Source organism: Arachis hypogaea, chromosome 20, assembly GCF_003086295.3.
Source record: "Arachis hypogaea cultivar Tifrunner chromosome 20, arahy.Tifrunner.gnm2.J5K5, whole genome shotgun sequence".
NCBI classification, from domain to species: domain Eukaryota; kingdom Viridiplantae; phylum Streptophyta; class Magnoliopsida; order Fabales; family Fabaceae; genus Arachis; species Arachis hypogaea.
The window spans coordinates 130,550,174-130,570,679 of NC_092055.1; the positions used below are offsets into that span (position 1 = coordinate 130,550,174).

Genomic DNA, 20,506 nt, shown 5'->3' on the forward strand with positions numbered 1-20,506 from the left:
TTATATTTAATTTGTTTTATAGTGTGATAAAACTCATTATTCAATCAAGAGTTATTTGACAAAAATATTTGAGAATGAACTGATCGAGTGGAGGGTCTATGTCTTCTCAAATTTTGTGATTAAGGAATCAAGCAAAATTTATTTTCCAACTGCACACGTGTGTAGAATAACTTTTAAGAAGGAGTCACGTATAGTAAATACGGTCAATGATCGTAAAATTTCTGACAATCATTTCAATTTTCTTGCTCATGCTGATATATTAAAACAAATAAATGAACAGTCTAACTTATTTGGTATGTAGTTAAGTTGTATTAACCTACACAAAATTATTTTTTTATTTTAATTTTTTCAAGAAATTATATAATAGCATCATTTTATCGATAACATAAATTTTAACATTTAAGTTATGCAAATGTTTGAAATTGTATTCTAATTTTTTTTAAAGGTATATCCTTTTACTAATATATTGTTAGTTTTATCGTTTAGTATAAAATAAATTGATAAAATCTCTTTAAATTATAAGTAATTTATTATATTATTCATTTATTTGTCCTTAATTTGATACTTTTAATTCAGTTTTTTTTAATTAGATGTTATTGGACTCTTGACTGAAAAAAGAGAGCTTATATCATGGTCAAAAATAAGGAGAAGTGGCTATTACATTGTGGTTGATCTTTACGATTTGCAGTATGTGAAATTTTAATATTTTATAACGAGATTTTGTTTTGTAACAATTATCTATTCATATGCAAAAATCTTTTATCTTTTTCATGATATATTACTACTTATTTCTCTTAATTTTTGCTTTTATTTAGAAATGATGAAAAAATAAGGTGCACACTGTGGAATCAATTTGCAACCCAATTACTCAATTATTTACGTGATCACCAAGCAACCGAATACATGCTTATTCTCCAATTTGCGAAACTTAACAAATGCATTGGTAAGCATATTGGTTTAACCTTTTATTTAATATATTTATTTACGTTATATCTGTAATCATATTATATCTATTTTTACGTATATATCTTTTTAAAAAATACTCTTAGTATTAGCACATAGTGTATTAAATAAATATTTTAAAATTAACTGTAACATATGATAAAAATAAAATTTAAACTAAATAGATATTACAAACACAAACACAGACATAATCCATTTAACCCAGCTCCAAACAGAATCACAGCAAAGAATTCCCTAACCCACCCATTTAACTACCTCACCTACTTTCATAAATCTACCTAGCAATTCCCCTCTTTCGCTGACCAGGATCACGAAACTCATCATAATTGGGGTCTAACTGCTACCTGTTATAACCAAACCCACAAACAACTCTAAACCCAAAGAAGTGAACAAATCTAGCGGTCACTTAACGACATAAAGAACAAACTTATTGCGTCATCAAATGCTCGCCATCGCCGCCCACCCAGTCACATTGTCACGTGTTCGCCATTAGAGTATATTAATGAAAATGATTAATAACTACATTAGAGTTTATATATTTAACACCAGATTAAGAAAAAATGAACAACGCATGAAATGTTGCTTTTTTATTAATCAAATGATTATAATTCATATTAATTTTAACAAAACAACTTAAAATTATGATTTTAATTTTATCATGTGCATGGCACGGGTTATTACACTTGTAATTTTTTTATTTTGGAGGAAAAGATTTGATTTCAATTACAATGAGGGAGTGACATGTGGCATATTTTGGTTGTAAAGTTAGTAAGAAGAAGGAGAGAATTCCTTAATTTTGGAAGAAAAGATTTGATTTTAGTTGCAATGAGAAAGTGATATGTGGCACATTTTGGTTGTAAAATTAGTAATAAATATAATAGATCTTTCATTTTATTTATATAAATAAAAAGTAGAATTCTAACTATTATTTGTTTTATTAATATAAGATTTCAACAATATTATTGCAGTAGTGTGATAGATAACGCAGCTAATTTTTTATAAAATAGAAATATTATTGGTGTTTTAGTTGAAAATGGGTGCAGTGAGTGTATTTGCAAATTAGTGGACATGTCAGAAGAAGCTCCAACATGCAGGGAGCGTGTTGCCAGCAGTACGTGGAGGGCGTGGTTGCCACGTGGCGAAGTCTGCTTGCTTGGTGATGCAACACGTGGGGCCGTGTTGAGTTAGCACGTGGGGGCATGTTGACACGTTTCTCACTCTTGTTGGTTGGTGGTGCAACACGTGGAAGGTGTGCTGAGTGCTCCCCCTATATAAAGCAAAGCTCAGTACCATTTCATTGCGAAGAAGAGAGTTTTTTAGTGTTTTACTAGTGTAATGGAGGGTACCGAAAATTTGTTGGTGTATCACAACGGTGAGATTATACAGAATACTCATGAGGGAGTGAGCTTTGTGTGCGAGAATCCATTTTCGTTTGTAGTTCCATTTACCATGACGTTCATTAAGCTTAAGAACGGTCTTTGTGAAAGCATGGAGAACGATATGTTGAGGAGAGTGAGCAATATTCCGTATCGAAATCCTGTTATAGTTTTTGGTGGTCTAATACAGTTTGATATTATGCCGATCATTGACAAAGCCAGTATGCAAAATATGTTCCAAATTCACCGGCAGACTCAAGTGCGACAGCCAAAGATTGAGCTTTATGTTGAGTTTGAAAATGTAGAAAAAGATGGGATTCAACATTATTCAGATATAGAGGATGATAGAGTTGAAGTGTATGAAGTAATGAACAGTGATAGCGAAGAGGTCTTCGAAGCTACTTATGAAGCCGGTGACGAAGATGAGGATGGTGTTGTGGGAGGTGAGGTAGCAGTGGAGAATGTATTGGTTCCTCCCGCAGTAAGTCAACTGATGAGCGTTCCACCTTTTATGCGTATCTTGGATCTTGATGCCCTGCATGCACCGGAATTTCCCGAATATGTAAACATAGGTATGTGATGAGTGAATAATACGTTTGTCTTCATTTATATTTTGGATGGTTCAATCAGTAACGATTTCTATTTTATGTAGGTGTTACTGATCCTGAGGACATGGAGTTTAGGATCGGAATGGAATATAGTTCTAGAAAGTCTGTCGTCGCAGCAATCAGAAGTTATACTATCTCTAGAGGAGTCGACTACAATGTTTATGAGTCTGAGCCACAGACGTTCTATGCAAAATGCAAGACGTATAAGCGTAGGTGCGACTGGCTTATTCGAGCCAGCTTGATACAAAAAGAAGGTTGTTGGGAGATACGGAGATACAATGGTAGGCACATGTGCACCATAGGAATGATTTCATAGGATCATTCCAAGTTGGACTCGGACACAGTTGCTGAGACTATAAGGCCATTGGTTGAGACTGACCCGTCCATCAAGGTCAAATCTATAATTGCGGAAGTCCAATCAAAGTTCAACTATACCATTCATTGTGTTTGTATTTTTAAATTAGGGTTAATCCATTATTGTTTTTCATGTTCGTCGTGTTTGTATTTTAAATTAGGTAAACATACAAAAGATTAATTAAGAATTACATTAACTTAATTCTTAAAGCATAATTTAAAATTCGATTAGGTAAACATACAAAAGGTTAACAAAAAATTACATTAACTTAATTTTTAAAATTGAACCTAAACATACTAAACCTCTGCTCACTTCTTTCGAACCAACCAGTTCAGTCCCTTGCCCATCATGTCCTGACCGAACCGCGACAGAGTAAACCTATCAGGTGGATTTTGTTCTATCTGTAGGTCATACGGGTGACCCCAAATTGAATCATTGACAGCCGGAGTGGTCGACCCACCTTCCTTTGCTTATATCAAATTATCAAACAATTTTAGCAACAATTTTTCAATAAAACAGTCATGAACATAGAAATTAACAACAATTAACACAATTAGACAATTCTAAACACTTTAATAATGTAAAACCTAATGAATTGAATGAAACATAACTTAATTAACATAAATCCACTAAGATTAGAAAACTAAACTGAACTAACTTCGAAACTGATTCAAAATTAAAATTCTAATTCTACTCGAACCTAAACTAAATCAAACCAAAATTAAAAAATTACAAAATAATTTTAGCAACAATTTCTCAGCAAAACAATCATCAACACAACAATTAACACAATTAAACAATCTCAAACACTTCAAGCATTCAAAATCTAATATATTGAATCAAACACAACTTAATCAACCTAAATACACTAAGATTAGAAAACTAAACTGAACTAACTTTAAAACTGATTCAAAATTAAAATTCTAATTCTAGTATTCTACTCAAACCAAAACTAAAATAAACAATTATCAAATACTCTCCGCAAAATAGTCATCCACACAACAATTAACATAATTAGACAATTTCAAACACTTCAACTATTCAAAACCTAATGTATTGAATCTAACCTAACTTAATCAACCTAAATTCACTAAGATCAGAAAACTAAATTGAACTAACTTTAAAACCGATTCAAAATTAAAATTGAAATTCTACTCAAACCTAAACTACATTAAACTAAAATTAAATGAATTGGAAAAAGAGTTGTTCATTAAACCTGTAATAAAGAACAACAGAAATAAAGAAAGACGTGAATGTTGTAGTGGTGGTTGTCAAAGTTGCTGACTTGCTGTGGCGGCAAATGGTGGTGACGACGGAGAGGGGGTGATGACGGCGGTGCTCTCGGCGGCGACGAGAGGGGGCAGGAAACGGAGGTGGTGGCAGTGATGAGAGAGAGAGGATGGAGATGAAGAGAGAGTGTGTGAAATTCGAAATGGAGGAGACAACGTTCGCGCTTTTGTTTAGGGCACTGTTACCATCGGATTCACCGTCGGATTAATCCGACAGTAGTGGGCGCAGCAAAAATTTCTTTTTTTCCCTCCAAATATTACCATTGACGTTACCGTCGGAAATATTATTCGGACGGTAATATTTTAGGGTTATAAATTTTCTACCTAATTTGACGGTAAATCCGAGGGAATCTCGCTGCTAACGTTTGACACTAAATCCAACGGTACTTAGTGTATTTCTTGTAGTGCCACATTGTAGTTTTCTGGTACCTTAGTTGATTACTTAGCAAAGTTGATAAAAGAAAATTAACGATTGATCACTTTTGCCGAACATAATTCATCTTTTATGGGTATAAAGTTAGTTTTATTCTTTTATAATTAATTTTGTTGACGTTTAAATCTTTTATAGTTAAAAATGATTTCTTATTTTTGTTTTTTTTTAATTTATTAACTTTAAATTAGTTTTATCTTCTAATATTTAAAATTTAAATCGAATAAATAATTTGAACCAAACAGTAGCAAAATTTTAAATATAATTTAAAATAAATTTAAAGTTTAAGTTAAGATTAATTCATCTTTATATATATATATATAATATTGGATTAGATTAATTCATTTTTCAAAACCGATGGTTTATGTTTTCTTCTCTTTTTGATTTTGGTCCGAGTTATCCATTTTCTTCTTATTAGATTCTTACAAGCTACAAAAGTTACAAGTACAATAATTTGGTCACGCACGAGAACAGAGCCGAGAAAAAGTCGCAATCAAAGAAGCACCACGCGCTAACGCGGCGCGTACATGGTAAATGTCCGTGAGTTTAACTCAGCTCTGATTCCAAATCAAATCTGATCAAAACCCGTGTCAGCACGCGCGCCGCCTCCAACACTCACCACCAACAATCAAGAAGCCATCGAATACAAAAACATAACCTTTCACTTCTTCCATCTTCACACACCGCACTTCTCAGGTAATTTATCGTTTTCATTTGATATTATTCTCTTTTTGTTCTTAGTTTAGCTTATGTCTTCACCTCTTCCCTCACGTCCTTTTCATTCATTCACCGTGGTTTTTATGTCTAACTCAGACCTTTAATTATCATGGGGTTGGTCTATGTCTCTATATGATCTCACTCCCAAGCCTATATTTTTCGTACAACAAATAAAAATTGTTAAGTTAATTCGACACCCGTTTCTACGGCGTTTTAGGTTAGGGACTTAGGGCCATTCAATGCCCACCTTTTAGTTTAGATAAGAATTCCACGGACAATTTTTGTAGAATTGAATTTGTTTTCAGCTGTCCTTTTGTCATTGGATTATTTTTGGTGTACAAGTACAAGCTACCTTTTGTGTAACATCCTGGATTGTGGATTGGTCGAGTGATCAGTTTATTGGGTCGCAGAAGGAAATGTAGGGTTAGAATTTTATCCATTGGTCAATGACAAACCCTCAAATGAATGCGTTCATCTTATGTTAATGTTTCCGTAGTGAATAAGTAATATTGTAATTTGCCCATTTATTGATTATTATTTTTCACCATGAAGAATGAATGGATAAAAAACATGTGTTTGTTGTTTGTTTGAGTGTAGGTTGGACCAGTGACCAAAGTATAGCCTTTGAAAGGAAGCAGTTAGGTAAGGGTTAGGGAGGGAGTTTGGGAGTTTAGGGGTATATATAAAGTTAAATGGCTGGCTTATCAGAAAAACCTCAAGCTCTTGGAATTGACCAAGAAAGTGCTGAAGCTAATAAGAATAGCAGCAGCAACAAGAAGAGTGTACACAACAGGCTTTTGGAGAAGGACAAGGAAGAGGGAGGTCAAGGGGGTGATATGTCTCCTTCTGCTGGGAGCTCAATCAAGAGGTCAGGTTCAAGGCCTCAACTTGATGTTAGCAAAGCCGAGATTCAAGGGAATGTAGAAGAGAAGTATCCAACTATTTTGTTGCCAAATCAGTCTGATGACTTGTCTCACCTTGCTCTTGACATTGGAGGTATTGATTGATTATGCTATGGTTTGTTCTTGTTTCTGCATTGTTAATGATTTAATGGTGGTGCATGTAGCCGATCCCACCTAGTGGGACAAGGCTTTGTTGTTGTTGTTGTTGGTGGTGATGTGAGGTTGCTTACCCCTTTCTACTCTCTATCCACAATTTTATTTTGTCACATTCATTGCATGCAGTTTTTTTTATGGTTTCTCATTTTCAGGGAGAAGTTATAGTGCATTTTATGCTTACTCTTCTAATATGAAAACAGTAAATTAGGGGCTTCCTTTATTTCTGCCTAAAAGGGTTCTTTACTCTATTTTCTTCATGTTTATGTTACACTTTTTAGCCTGGTCTTGTTCCTTTCCTCTGGGAATTTTGTGTTGTTAATTGAGCTCTCCACTGTGGGAAATAAAACAAACTTTATTGGATCCTGTGATGGTACCCATAGCAGTTTGTTGATCTTTTTTCCTTAAGGGATTTCCAAACTTTTGCTTCATAGTTAATGACTTAGGATTTGGTCAATTCTATTTTACATAGTTAATTTTAAGAAAGGAAAGTTTGGTCGCATATGAAATATGTCTAAAGCTTGAGCTTGTTCAAATATGTGGGCAGGATCACTGATAAAGTTGGTATATTTCTCAAGACATGAAGACCAATCAACTGATGATAAAAGGAAGAGGAGTGTGAAGGAGAGACTTGGACTTTCTAATGGTAATAGGAGAAGCTTCCCTATTCTTGGTGGGAGGCTTCACTTTGTGAAGTTTGAGACAAGAAAGATTAATGAGTGCTTAGATTTCATTAATTCAAAGCAACTTCATCGAGGCGGTATAGTCTTATTCACTACAATACTTGTATTAGTCTCTTCTCTACCACATTTTTTTTCTAAGATATTATTATGCATGCAATATTATTTTGTAATTTTGATACCATTCCTTCAACTTCACTCAACACTTCTAAGGCTTAATGAATTATTGATTTGTCTGGCTTATAGGGGCAGAATCACCGTACGCTGATGGTGCAACTGATGGGAATGCGATAATTAAGGTGCCTCTGAGTCTGCTATTTTATTTTTAACATATTTGGACGGTTGTTCTTTATAGTGGGTGTGTGTAAACGCACAGTGGGTATATCCTCAAATTATTGTTTGTAATTTATTTATCACTTGTGGTGATTGTAAAATAATGACTGTGTTATTTTTCCCTTGTATTGGAAAACAAAAATCATGGATGTTTCCATTGGTTTTGTTTGTTGCTTGTAGTATTGCTCATAAACAGTGTCTGTTCTGCAAAACCATGGATTTAAGAAATTTGGTAGCACTTCTTTTGCTTCTTTCTGTGGTCTTGCTATTAAAGTACTATACTAATTCTCCAATTTTGTGACAAAGGCTACTGGTGGTGGAGCATACAAGTATACTGACCTTTTCAAAGAAAGACTTGGAGTTAGTCTGGACAAAGAAGATGAAATGGATTGTCTTGTTGCTGGAGCAAATTTCTTGCTAAAGGTGGATCCTAGTTTTAAATTGTTTTGCAATTTGCATGTGTCTTGTTTAGGTTAGCTCCATAGGATGGATGCATTTCACCTTGAGTTGATAAATATGTATGATTCTACACATGTCGCATTATCTTTTGTTGTAGATGTTATCGTAAGTATGAGTAGGAACTCTTGTCTTCTATTAGAACTTATTTTCCCTTTTGATAAAAGTAAAAAAAAGAATCACATGAATAGGCACTTACTCCTCACGCATTCAGAATTTCAAATCAATAATATGAATTTTCTTTTTAAGAAACTTTCTGAATTGGTTTCTTTTAGTCATACCATTCTTTCTGTCATAAGGGAACAAGTTGTAGCCTTTTAATTTGGAGTGTGACAGGTGCATTCTTTGCTATTACTTCGTTCTTGCTAACTGATTTATAGTTTTTCTTTTACATGGCCAATTTTTTATTTCTGATCAGAAGTTCTAACACTTCTTAGTAGGCAATTCGGCATGAAGCTTTCACACACATGGAAGGCCAGAAAGAGTTTGTTCAAATTGACCCTAATGACTTGTTTCCTTATCTACTAGTCAACATTGGATCTGGTGTTAGTATGATCAAGGTAAGGTACATTTTGTCTTGTTCCTATTTTTATTTAACTTCTGACTCTTTGGGTTATGTTTGATTAGGGCAAGTAGGTTGTGATCTATACTTCCAATGTGTGTTGACACAGGTTGATGGAGATGGGAAATTTGAGAGAGTTAGTGGGACAAATGTTGGTGGTGGTACTTATTGGGGCTTGGGAAGACTGTTAACAAAGTGCAAGAGGTCTTTTTTCTTTTGAGACTATGATTTTGATTTTCTATATTTTCACTATCGACAAGGTGTTTGTTGCAATAAATTCCAGCTTTGACGAGTTGCTTGAGTTGAGTCAGAAAGGAGATAATAGAACTATTGATATGCTTGTTGGGGACATTTATGGTGGATTGGACTATTCTAAGGTAACTTTTGCAGCTGCTTCTATTTCCATATAAACATTCATTGTATTGGAAAGAAAAAGAAATGTTATTCTGGTCTAATATTGCGGATCTTGTAGATATGAATAATTTGATCTTTTCTTTTATCAATCACATGGCTGAGTATTTCCTGGTTTTAAATGATTATAGATTGGCCTATCAGCTTCCACTATTGCATCAAGCTTTGGAAAAACTATATCCGAAAAAAAGGAGCTTGAAGACTACAGACCCGAAGATATATCGCTCTCTCTTCTGAGGATGATATCATACAATATTGGCCAGGTGAATTGATAATGCTAGGTTTATCCTTTTCTTTATATTTATACATAAATCTAGCTGTCATATGTAAGAAATATGCAGATATTGAAACTAGTGGTTAAAATTTACACTATTTCTTATCTTCTCCTCTGAAATATTGAGGCACAGTTTTATAAAATGGAGATAAGAATGTGAGGTTCTATATTCAGCTGATTGAATATTGTTGTATTCAACTTTATATGCATCAAAGACCGACTATCCTAAAATATTAAGTTGCTAGGCAAAGGTCGATTGATTTATATATCTAACATGCCTGCTTATGCAAAAGCCTTATGGGCTTGATTGATGGCAAGATTCAAATGCTTGAGTACTTGATCATAAGTTCATAACTCCAGTACCATATCAAGTAAAACTTTCCTAAAAGCTTATCCTAAGGTGGAGAGCTTAAAGAGGACGTAGTACTTTTAAGGGTCCCCCCCCCCCCCCCCCTTTCTGTTTTTCGTTCTTTATAGTATCGTTCTTAATTTTAGTTGACACTTGATATAAGTTATAGTGGTTCTTTAACCATTTCAAATTTCTTTTTAAGATCTAAGTGATAACAGGTTGAATTTCAAATCTATTATCCTCCTTAGTATTGGCTAAGAATTGTTTCGTTTGATCCAAATGCAATCTAATGGAAAGATTGCAATTCAAATGCACTTTGAGTACATGAAGATGATATGAATTAGTTCTGGGTTGTGCTTTCTGTCTGGAATATGCCTTCAGTATTTTTCATGTTTTACTCTGCTATATGTTCTTCCAGCAATTACCTGACCAATCTTGTTTTATTCTTCCTTCTGTGTAGATATCCTACTTGAATGCATTGCGATTTGGGTTAAAACGTATCTTTTTTGGAGGATTTTTTATAAGGGGCCATGCCTATACCATGGACACTATTTCTTTTGCAGTTCAGTTCTGGTATGTAAAGTGCAGGACGAATTCACCTGACTAGAATTGTTCTTTCCCTTTTTAAATTAGATTACTTTCTTGTCTTTTAACTTTTATAATTTGTCATTTAGGTCCAAAGGGGAGGCACAAGCAATGTTCTTGCGACACGAAGGTTTCTTGGGAGCTTTAGGTGCATTTATGAGTTATGAAAAACATGGTTTAGATGACCTCATGGTGCATCAGTTAGTCGAAAGGTTCCCAATGGGCGCTCCATATACAGGAGGCAAGATTCATGGCCCACCGCTTGGAGATTTGAATGAGAAGGCAAGTGATAGAAATTCAAAATATTTGGTTTGTACTGCTTCCTTGGTTGAGATAAGTGGATATGCGCTTTAACTGCTTCTGCAAGTTTGCTTAACTTTTCAGCTATGAAGAAATCTATTTAATAAGAATGTGTTGTCATGGGGGCATAAATTCCATTACCATAAAAAGGGTCCCATCTTACGTGTCAGAGAGCTATCTTTGGAAATCACAAATTACAATAAGAAAATTTGATAAAGTGACTCCACTAATAAGATTCTCTGGAATAATTTTTCATGTCATCCCTTGGAATCATATTCAACTTAGTTGCAATAGTTGCCTATCAACCAGAATAATTACTGAAGATTGAAAGGGTGGAAGCTTGAAATGATTAAATGAAAGCATTTAAATAGGATGCAAAATTATGAAAGAGAAGTAAAGGTAGTTAACTGGGGAAGCATCAGTATCACTATTTGTAAACACTGCTATCAAGTTGAACCCTTTTAAAAAAAGGAGGGCTCCTACATACAAGTGTATGTTATCATTGAATCTTATTAAGTTGCTACATATTTCTGGTTGCTGTGCTGGGTATGCTAATTTAAGTTAATTTATTTTCTTTGATTAGGTATTGTGAATTTCTGATGTCATGATTTAAACTTTTTATTATATATACTTCTTAAAGTACACTTGTAGATATTTACAAACTTTTTATTAGAATGAATAGAGGGGAAGCTGAATATGCTTGAAGAAGCAAAAGTGTATGTCTGCTAAGACTTAATTGTTAGTTTGAATTGATGGATTTTATAGTTTCTTGCAAATCTCAGGTTTAGATTAGCAGATAAGAGACATAGCATATTTGGTTGTTGGGTGCTGAGGGACAGGATTCTATTCTGATTGGGAGTGAAGAATTTTATAGTGAATTGGGAGTGACTGGATATTCGTGGCAATGATTTCCTTTGGTTTTCTAGTCAAAACAGTTACTTGTACTGCTTTCAGTTTTTAACCTTTTACGGATCGCTTCATCTATTGTAATATTTGTTTGATAAATAGAGTTCTGTTTTCAGACCCCTATTTCTATCATTGTTACATTATCTAACTCTGACTTTCCAACACAGATTTCGTGGATGGAGAAGTTTTTGCGGAAGGGAACTGAGATCACTGCGCCTGTTCCAATGACACCAGCTGCTGGAACTACTGGACTTGGTGGTTTTGATGTTCCACTATCAAGAGGAAGTTCTCTACGGTCCGATGCAAGTGCTTTGAATGTTGGTGTTCTCCATCTTGTCCCCACTTTGGATGTGTTCCCATTGTTAGAAGACCCAAAAACGTAAGCTTGATTGCTGAATGAGGTGGCTGATGGGGCTGCCCATATTTTTTTTGTTGATGGCGCAGTGCATGCATGAACCAATACACATAGATTTAGTGGTTATTGTAAGGAAACAAATCTTGTCTATGAAATCTTTGTAAATAATTTTGTTCTTGCCATACTTGAAAGACCCAATAATCAAGATTTGATCCTCCACTTTATAAACCACTGCTCTTAGATGATATGCATGGTTAATATATATTGACTATGGAATGATTGGTCATTCATCACTGAATCTTTTTACTACTTCAAAGTTCTTATTCTAAGGTGGTTATATGTTATTGTTTTGTCCCCTCCATTTATTGCAAATCTTTATATAGTGGGTCCCAAACCTACATAAAAAAGGAAAATTTTGTCAATAAATTGACAGATGACATAAAAGATATTGCTGAATCTTTATAATATGGATCATAGTTGACCCAACCTAACAAGGCAAAGGCTGGTGTTGTCGTAATAGTATTCTTTTAATGTTTTAACAGATATTGAATTGTGTTTGTACAGGTATGAGCCTAATACAATTGATCTTGCAGATCCCAGTGAATTAGAGTAAGTAACTGACCATCGTTTCACACTTGATCCATGATTCATAGTTTTTTATGCTTTTATGGCTAACATGAAATTCACAACTGATGTAGATATTGGTTCACTATTTTGTCAGAGCACTTGCCAGATCTTGTGGACAAGGTAATAAAGAGCCACTAGGTTCTACCTGTGTATAGACATTTCTTACAATAATCAAACTGATAATCAATTTTCACTAATGTTAATACATGCATGCATACATACATATGAAAAAGTACGAATACAAAAGAGGAGAAAAGATGAAAGGAAATTTAAAACATACGTCACAATAAAAAGCTTTTTCTGGTCTGTGTCTCTGAATTTATTGACTAATTGCAATGTTAATGATAAACATTCTCATTTATACTTTAGCTTTCATATTTTTCCTTTCCATTGGTTGGACCACATAATATAAATGCTTATTGTTCTTGTGAAGAACATACAGTGGGGTGCATCAGAGCCTTGGTTTATTTGTTTTATTGTTTGGGTATATTGTGTTGTCCATCTTGGTTGAAGTAAATTTTCAAAACAAATTGTGTGAAACTTCTTTCTTGGCAGTATATGCTTGTAAGTTCTCGATTAAAATATGATAGGCTGTAGCAAGTGAAGGCAGAACAGATGATGCCAAACGAAGGGGTGATGCATTTGCTCGAGCATTTTCTGCCCACTTGGCACGGTAATACTGACATTCCTATTCTGTTTTGATGGTTTGGTACCATTATTGAAAATTTGGCATCTATTTGCTTATTCTGTACTTGGCTTTTGTTTTCTTCTCTTCAATAAACTAACACACCAATTCAATAGGTTGATGGAGGAGCCTGCTGCATATGGGAAATTAGGCCTAGCCAATTTATTGGAAATGAGGGAAGAGTGCTTGAGAGAGTTCCAGTTTGTTGATGCCTATAGAAGTATAAAACAGAGGTAACTATGCTTTCTTTCTTCATATAGCCGTAAAACCAAGGTTTTCCTGTCTTGTTTTCTTGTCAACAAACTTAGACTACCTTATACACATGGTCAGAGAAGTTGTTGCCACGGCCAAAACCCATGACAATGTATTGTTACTTTGTTTTAATCTATGAACTTTCTTTTTGAAAACATAGATTCCTTCTTGCAATGTAAACATAAATTTGTGTTATATTCCTTAACATTATTTTCCTCTGTATGTTTACAACAGGGAAAACGAGGCATCACTTGCTGTTTTACCTGACTTGTTGATGGAGATTGATAGTATGGATGAGGTATGCTCAACTAAATGCTATGATACTTGAGTGTACTTTGTTTGAGTGGAGTCATAATTTATTTGTCATGTGTTATGCTTTTCTAAGGAAAATGATTTTTTGTGCATTAGTAGTGAATAGCTTAATTGAGATGCTTTAGTCTCAGTACGTAGTCTCCGTGGTTCTGTGGTTCTGTAAACACACAGGCCACCCTAACTTCTGTAACGTTGCATGCAATTGCATCCATCCTTTGTTTCAGGAAACAAGGCTGCTTACTCTGATTGAAGGTGTTCTTGCTGCGAATATTTTTGATTGGGGATCTCGTGCATGTGTGGATCTCTATCATAAAGGAACTATTATTGAAATTTACAGAATGAGTCGCAATAAAATGCAGAGACCTTGGCGGGTATGTTGAGAAACATACTCATTGTTCAGCGTACTCATTTTCTGAATTCAATCACATTGTTAAAAAGTTGATTGTTAACATTTTTGTGATATAGGTGGATGATTTTGATCTCTTCAAAGAGAGAATGTTAGGAACCGGGGACAAGAAAAAGCCCCCTCATAAAAGGGCTTTGCTTTTTGTAGACAATTCAGGTGCTGACATTGTTCTAGGGATGCTTCCCCTGGCAAGGGAGCTCCTCCGTCGTGGAACTGAAGTGAGTTTGTGTTTGGTATTTCAGAAAAAAAAAAAAAATTACTGTAACTGTGTTGGACCATATATATGGTTGTATTCTACCTTTGGTGTTAAACTCTCATCATAAATTCATTGAATTTCATATGTGGTTATAATGTTTTGTTTTGCTAGAGTTGTTACCCGTAATATTGTCAACACCTATTGGGTAGCTAGCAAATAGATATGCCATATCCCCGAAATTTTCCTGTGTTTTCTTCTGTGCGTTGCGATTTTGCAAATCAATTAAATTTATGTTTGGTGTGTCAGTTTTCCTTCTATACATTCACTATGCACATTGGCTAGAAATTTTATGTTATGATGGTAACATTGGATGTGTTCTATTAGGTGGTTCTTGTGGCAAACTCCCTTCCCGCTTTAAATGATGTGACTGCAATGGAGCTTCCTGATATTGTAGCCGAAGCTGCCAAGGTTTGTATAGTTTTCCGAACACTCACTTTGAAAGCTCACATCTAATTTTTTTTGTAATTCAGTTAACTTTTTTTATTGTTTTGTTCCCTTCAATAGAAAATACAATGCTTTCTAAATCCCTGTTAGGGAATCTTCTTGAAAATACTTTTTTGTTTAATGCTGTGCATCTAATGGGAGCTTCACTACTCCTTTTGATTAGATACTTTCTTTGTTTCTCTATGACCCAATGTAGATTGTAGGTTAAATCCAAATAAACTAAACTGGAATTGGAGTAGGAATAGATGTAATTCCTTTCCTGGTAATGTAGATCTCCCTTGATTGGAATGAAAAGCTGGTATGACATTCACTTATGGTATCCTTTGGCGAAACTAAATTTCTATTATACAGCACTGCGATACTCTAAGGCGTGCTGCTGAAGCTGGAGGCTTGCTTGTGGATGCAATGATTAACAGCTCACGCAGCTCTAAAGGAAAATCATCTTCTGTTCCGTTGATGGTTGTTGAGAACGGGTGTGGTAGTCCGTGTATAGACTTACGACAAGTCAGTTCCGAGTTGGCTGCTGCAGCCAAAGATGCCGATTTGGTGGGGGACTTGTTCAGCTTAATTGATAGCACTTTCGTCGGTTTAAGAATATCGATGTTCTAATTAAGCTTTTGATTCGTGCAGATAATCTTGGAAGGGATGGGTAGAGCTCTCCATACTAACCTCAATGCTCGATTTAAGTGTGATGCTTTGAAGGTAAGATAAGATGGTTTACTGCTATTATTTTGCGCTTAGGCCAATTTCAATTTGGCACTTTTTTTTTTATGTTTTCATAATTAGTTTAAGGTTTTGCTGTTTTGTATTCTAATTTAATTCTTATTCATTATTCATTAATGAACTCTGGAGAATTGTTTTAATGGTTGATCACATTAATTTCTTCCACTTTCTTTGAATGTTTTTGGCAGCTTGCAATGGTGAAAAATCAGAGATTGGCTGAAAAGTTGTTAAAAGGGAACATATATGACTGTATTTGCAAGTATGAGCCTGCTAGTTGAAGTTTTCCTTGGATGGAAGGAATCTGTAACAAATTTCTGGGAAAAGATGGTGAATCAATTCTTTTTTCTTTTAAAGAAAAAAAAAACTATTTTTGTATTTGTGCACAATGCACTAGTATTTAACTATTTATAATCCTTTTTTTTTATAATTAAATTTTGAATAATTGAGGTACCAATTGTTATATTAAACCTTGTATATTAGCCTGCCTCAAACTTTAGATGAATAAGATAATATTTGCATTCGTCGTATATGTCTACTTTTTTTTTTAACCATCTTACCTTTTATAAAGCAAATATAAATATGTAAAAAGTAAAAAAACATAAATTTATATACTCTAGTGTTAAAATTTTCCATGCATTGCTTCGGTAGCCACACTAGTTTTAAATGCCAAATGAGATTAGGTTCAACTTGCGTGGTTCTTGATCGAACTATTCCTGACATTTTTTATATTTATACCAAATTAATAATTATTAGGGTAATGTTATAAAACTAGCATAATTTATTGCTTTTGAACTGTAGTTAGTTATTAATATTTAAAAGTGTAGGATGAAAATATGGAATTGGACTGTTAGGCTAAAAAATTAAATTGCTAGCTAAAAGTGATTACCAATATAAATTAAAATTGTCGGCCTTTAAATTTTTCTCTAATTATTATTCAATTATGTTACATGAATATTAGATTTAACCTATCAATTAATTATTTGTATATAGAAATATGAAATTATCTCATTCATATTTATTATCAAATTTTATAAGTAATATAATTAAATCAAATTTATATTTATAGAGTAAAATACAAGTAAAAATACAACAATGGTAATTGATGTTATATATTTATAAAAAAAAATTTGATTATTTCAATAATTAATTATTCTATTAGAAATAAAAAATAAAATAATATAGATATACACAAATAGATGACTAATTTTAAGATAAATTAATATTCACAAAACATCTTTTATTATTAATAATCATCTACTTATTTTAATAAATATATTAAATTAAAACTAAATAAATAACAATTATGTCACGTATGTACAAAAAATAACTTTTAATTAGTCAATGTGTATAAAAATACATATTTGATATCTCAAAAAAAAAATTACTATACTAATTTAAATAAGTTTGATTATTCTATTATTAGTTTATTACAAATTTGGAACTACTATTTAGTTAAAAAATTATGTAAATCAATATGTATAAATGTATACAAATACATGATGAGTAGTGTTTCGGGGGTTACCTAAAATTGTGATTTGGACTTGAACGTGAGGTCAAAACTCTTTTTGGGGTTGTGTTCGACATTTCCTTGTGATGAGGTGCTGTCGTTTGACGTCTTAGTGAAGGTGGGGGATGGTACTTGCAAGGGATTCGAATGTTTAAGTTAGTAAGAATTTTAGGTTTTTATGTAGATTGGAGTTCCAAAAAATACCTGAGAGTGTCAGGATATTTATAAGTGTCGATGTAGAATTAATAACCACCTTTTAAGTAGCTCCACTTTTGATGACAGGTTGGTTACTCCCTTTTGGTAGGGAGGTTGTTGAAATCTCTTCTCTCGATAAGTAGGGAAAATTGTAGGGGTTAGTTACTTATTTGGCTAAGTAGGGCTAGCCCCATGTTGCCGTGTCCGACCTCTGTATGGCCGGGTAGATGGTAACATAGAGATGAATATTATCTATAGTGTTGATTGGGCTTTATCCCTTTGGGCATGGTTAAGTTTGTGGGTAAGGGTATGAACAGTGCCCCTACTTGAGGTCGAGCTTCTTTAGGTCGAGTTCAAGCATGTCTAAGTCGATCTTGATCTTTTGTAGCTTTTATTCAGTCTTCCTAGTGATTATATACACACAATCTTCTTTCTCTTTCCCCTTTTTTCGCTTCAACTTCTGAGAATTTACTTCTTTTCTCTCAAGACTTTCTTCTTCTTCTTCCTTGTGACTCCATTTTTATTGATCTTTTTCCAAAATTTCTCTATTTTGAAATTCTGTTTTGAATCTTCGTTCGCGTTGCTTAGGACGTTTTGGGATTGTCTATTTGTATTGCTGTTGCACGCGCTTCTTCTATTCTTCATCAAGGTTGGTTTTTCTTTCTTCATCAAGGGCGTGACATAGAGGAGATCAAACGCTCCATTGGATTCTCCAGGGGTAGCAGCAGCTGCCGCCACTGAGCTTGTTGAGTCACATTATATCCATCTGTTTTATTTCTGTTTTCACTGTACTTTTATTTATTGTCTGTTTTCTTTTCTAAGTTCATTATCACGTTTAGTAGTTTGTTACTTTCTAGTTATTTTCTTGTTTTATTTCTGTTATAAGATATCCTCTGTATCCTCACCATGCTTAAAAAGAAAAAATTATTTGAAAAAGAAACAGTAAGATACATAAGTTTTACATATATCATGAGTTATTCCAATTAATTTGATGTGGTGGCCTTGCATTTATCTTCTGAATGTATGAATTAACAGTGCATGATTGATATTGAAATTGAGAATGTTGGCTCTTGAAGAATAATGAATTTAGAGAAGTATTATTGACTCTCTGAAAGATAAAAAAATTTATTGATTCTTGAAGTAAGAAAAAACAGCAAAAAAAAAAAAAAGAGAAAAAAAAATATATGCTCATAAAAGAAAAATCAAAAGAGCAAGAATCCAAGGCTTTGAGCATCAATGGTTAGGAGGGTTAGAAATCAACCTAAAAAACTCAAATGAGTTGCTATCCCTAACTAAATGCTTGTGGTGTGAAGGTGTCAAGTGAAAAGCTTGAGACTGAGTAGTTAAAGTCGTGATCCAAAGCAAAGGAGTACACTTAAGAACTCTGGACACCAATGTCTGGGAATTTAAGCAAAGCTAAATTTGAATCCAAGAGGTTCCCCCAGTTAGGTGCTTGTGGCATTTATGTATCGATGGTAATACGGGAAAACAAAACGCTTAGAGTTGCGGCTAGGCTCAAAGGTGCAAAGCACCAAAAGAAGCTGTGTTCAAGAATCAAGAAAAGCTAAAATAAGAGAATCAATAATATTATCCGGATTCTAGTTCCAAGAGAAGCCAATATTTCTGAGCTTCAAAGGAAAAAGTGAGATGCCAAAACTGTTCAGAAGTAAAGAGCTATTAGCCCCGCTCATCATTCGGAATTGAGCTTCATTGAAAAAATCTAAAAATTATTGTATCTTTCTCTTCTTTTTAGTCCTACTTGTTTTTGGTTTCTTGAGGACAAGAAACGGTTTAAGTTTGGTATTATGATGAGCGGATATTTTATACGCTTTTAGATGCTATTTTCCTAGTGTTTTTAGTATATTTTGTTAAGTTTTATTATGTTTTAGTAGGTTTTAATGCAAAATTTACTTTTTGGATACTACTTTGGATTATATGTTTTTCTTACGATTTTAGGTGAATTTTGGGTGAATTTGGAAAGTTTTGGCAAAGTCTGATTCAAAGGCAAAGAAAGGACAACAGATGCTGTCAAATCCTGACCTCCGTGCATTCAAACGATCATTTCTAGAGTTACAGAGATCCAAATGAAGCGTTCTCAATGGCATTGGAAAGATAACTTCTAGAGCTTTTCAGAAATATATAATGGTCTATGCTTTGCTTTGGAAATGAAGGCCCAAAACGGGCATTGAACGCCCAAACTACCCTCTTTCTGGCATTCAACGCCCCAAGAGGACAGAGCCCAGCATTGAACACCCAAAACTGGCGTTCAACGCCACATTTGAACTACACACTTTATTCTCTGTACAGTATGAGAAACTAAACCTCCTAGGTTAAGGTTAGGAGCTCTGTTGATTACTATGGCTTACTTTTCTACTTCAGTCTGTGTTTGATTCTATTATATGATGCATTGTTGTTCTTCATCCTTATGAATCTCAATTCTACATGAGTTCCTTATGAGTCCTGACCCAGAAAGTATTGAGCTACAACTTGAGGATGCATCACGGATTCCAACAAGTTATCTGGGATAATTGGGGTATGTGACATAAAACCTCGTTAGTCAAGGGTAATTGAGGTTCCTGTGGCTCTAAGGGCTAGAACCATAATTGCATCAGCCTCTGATCTGGAAGATCTGACCTTGTCTATGGCGTTTTGAGTAGGATCAGCAAGGAGATTGAATTGCGCGTGCTTCACCCTCTCCCAGATTGATCTAGTCCGTTCGGATGTTTGGTCTGGACCTGATGAGATTAATGACCATGACCAATGGCTTAATCACTTACAGCCTTGCCATTGAAGGAATCATTCGTCATTGAAGTAGTGAGTATAACGTGTTAATCTAGAAGAAGAAGCATCTCCGAAGCCTTAACTGACTGCTAATTACTGTCTCTACATTCTATTATTACTGATTATTTATGCGCCTACAACAAACAACAACTACCTTTCTATTCGCATGACTAAGATCTGCAGGATAACCACAGCTTGCTCAATCTGGCAATCCTCATGGGATTCGACTCTCACTCACTTGTGGTATTACTTGGACGACCCGGTACACTTGCCGGTTCAGTTGTGCGAGTCACAAATTCGCGCACCAAGTTTTT

The 20,506-nt window shown here is 34.2% G+C and overlaps 1 protein-coding gene across 4 annotated transcripts; it reads left to right on the forward strand.

The window, feature by feature from the left end:
* Positions 1–5,414: 5,414 nt before the first annotated feature.
* On the forward strand, positions 5,415–16,236 carry LOC112782570 (pantothenate kinase 2). Of its 4 annotated transcripts, none has more exons than XM_025825019.3 (23): positions 5,415–5,717; positions 6,336–6,734; positions 7,341–7,553; positions 7,720–7,772; positions 8,113–8,229; positions 8,703–8,822; positions 8,934–9,028; positions 9,108–9,201; positions 9,367–9,498; positions 10,319–10,431; positions 10,533–10,725; positions 11,817–12,028; positions 12,569–12,613; positions 12,703–12,751; positions 13,222–13,304; positions 13,433–13,549; positions 13,803–13,866; positions 14,105–14,251; positions 14,346–14,504; positions 14,867–14,950; positions 15,338–15,532; positions 15,617–15,688; positions 15,898–16,236. In XM_025825019.3, the coding sequence occupies exons 2-23, from the start codon at positions 6,431–6,433 to the stop codon at positions 15,985–15,987; spliced, it is 2,751 nt and encodes a 916-aa protein (XP_025680804.1). In that variant the 5' UTR covers positions 5,415–5,717; positions 6,336–6,430; the 3' UTR covers positions 15,988–16,236. The 4 variants fall into 4 exon arrangements, with proteins under 4 accessions (XP_025680804.1, XP_025680805.1, XP_029152013.1 ...); XM_025825020.3 differs by having other exon boundaries at positions 5,700–6,156; XM_029296180.2 differs by having other exon boundaries at positions 5,716–6,241.
* The last annotated feature ends 4,270 nt before the right edge of the window (positions 16,237–20,506 follow it).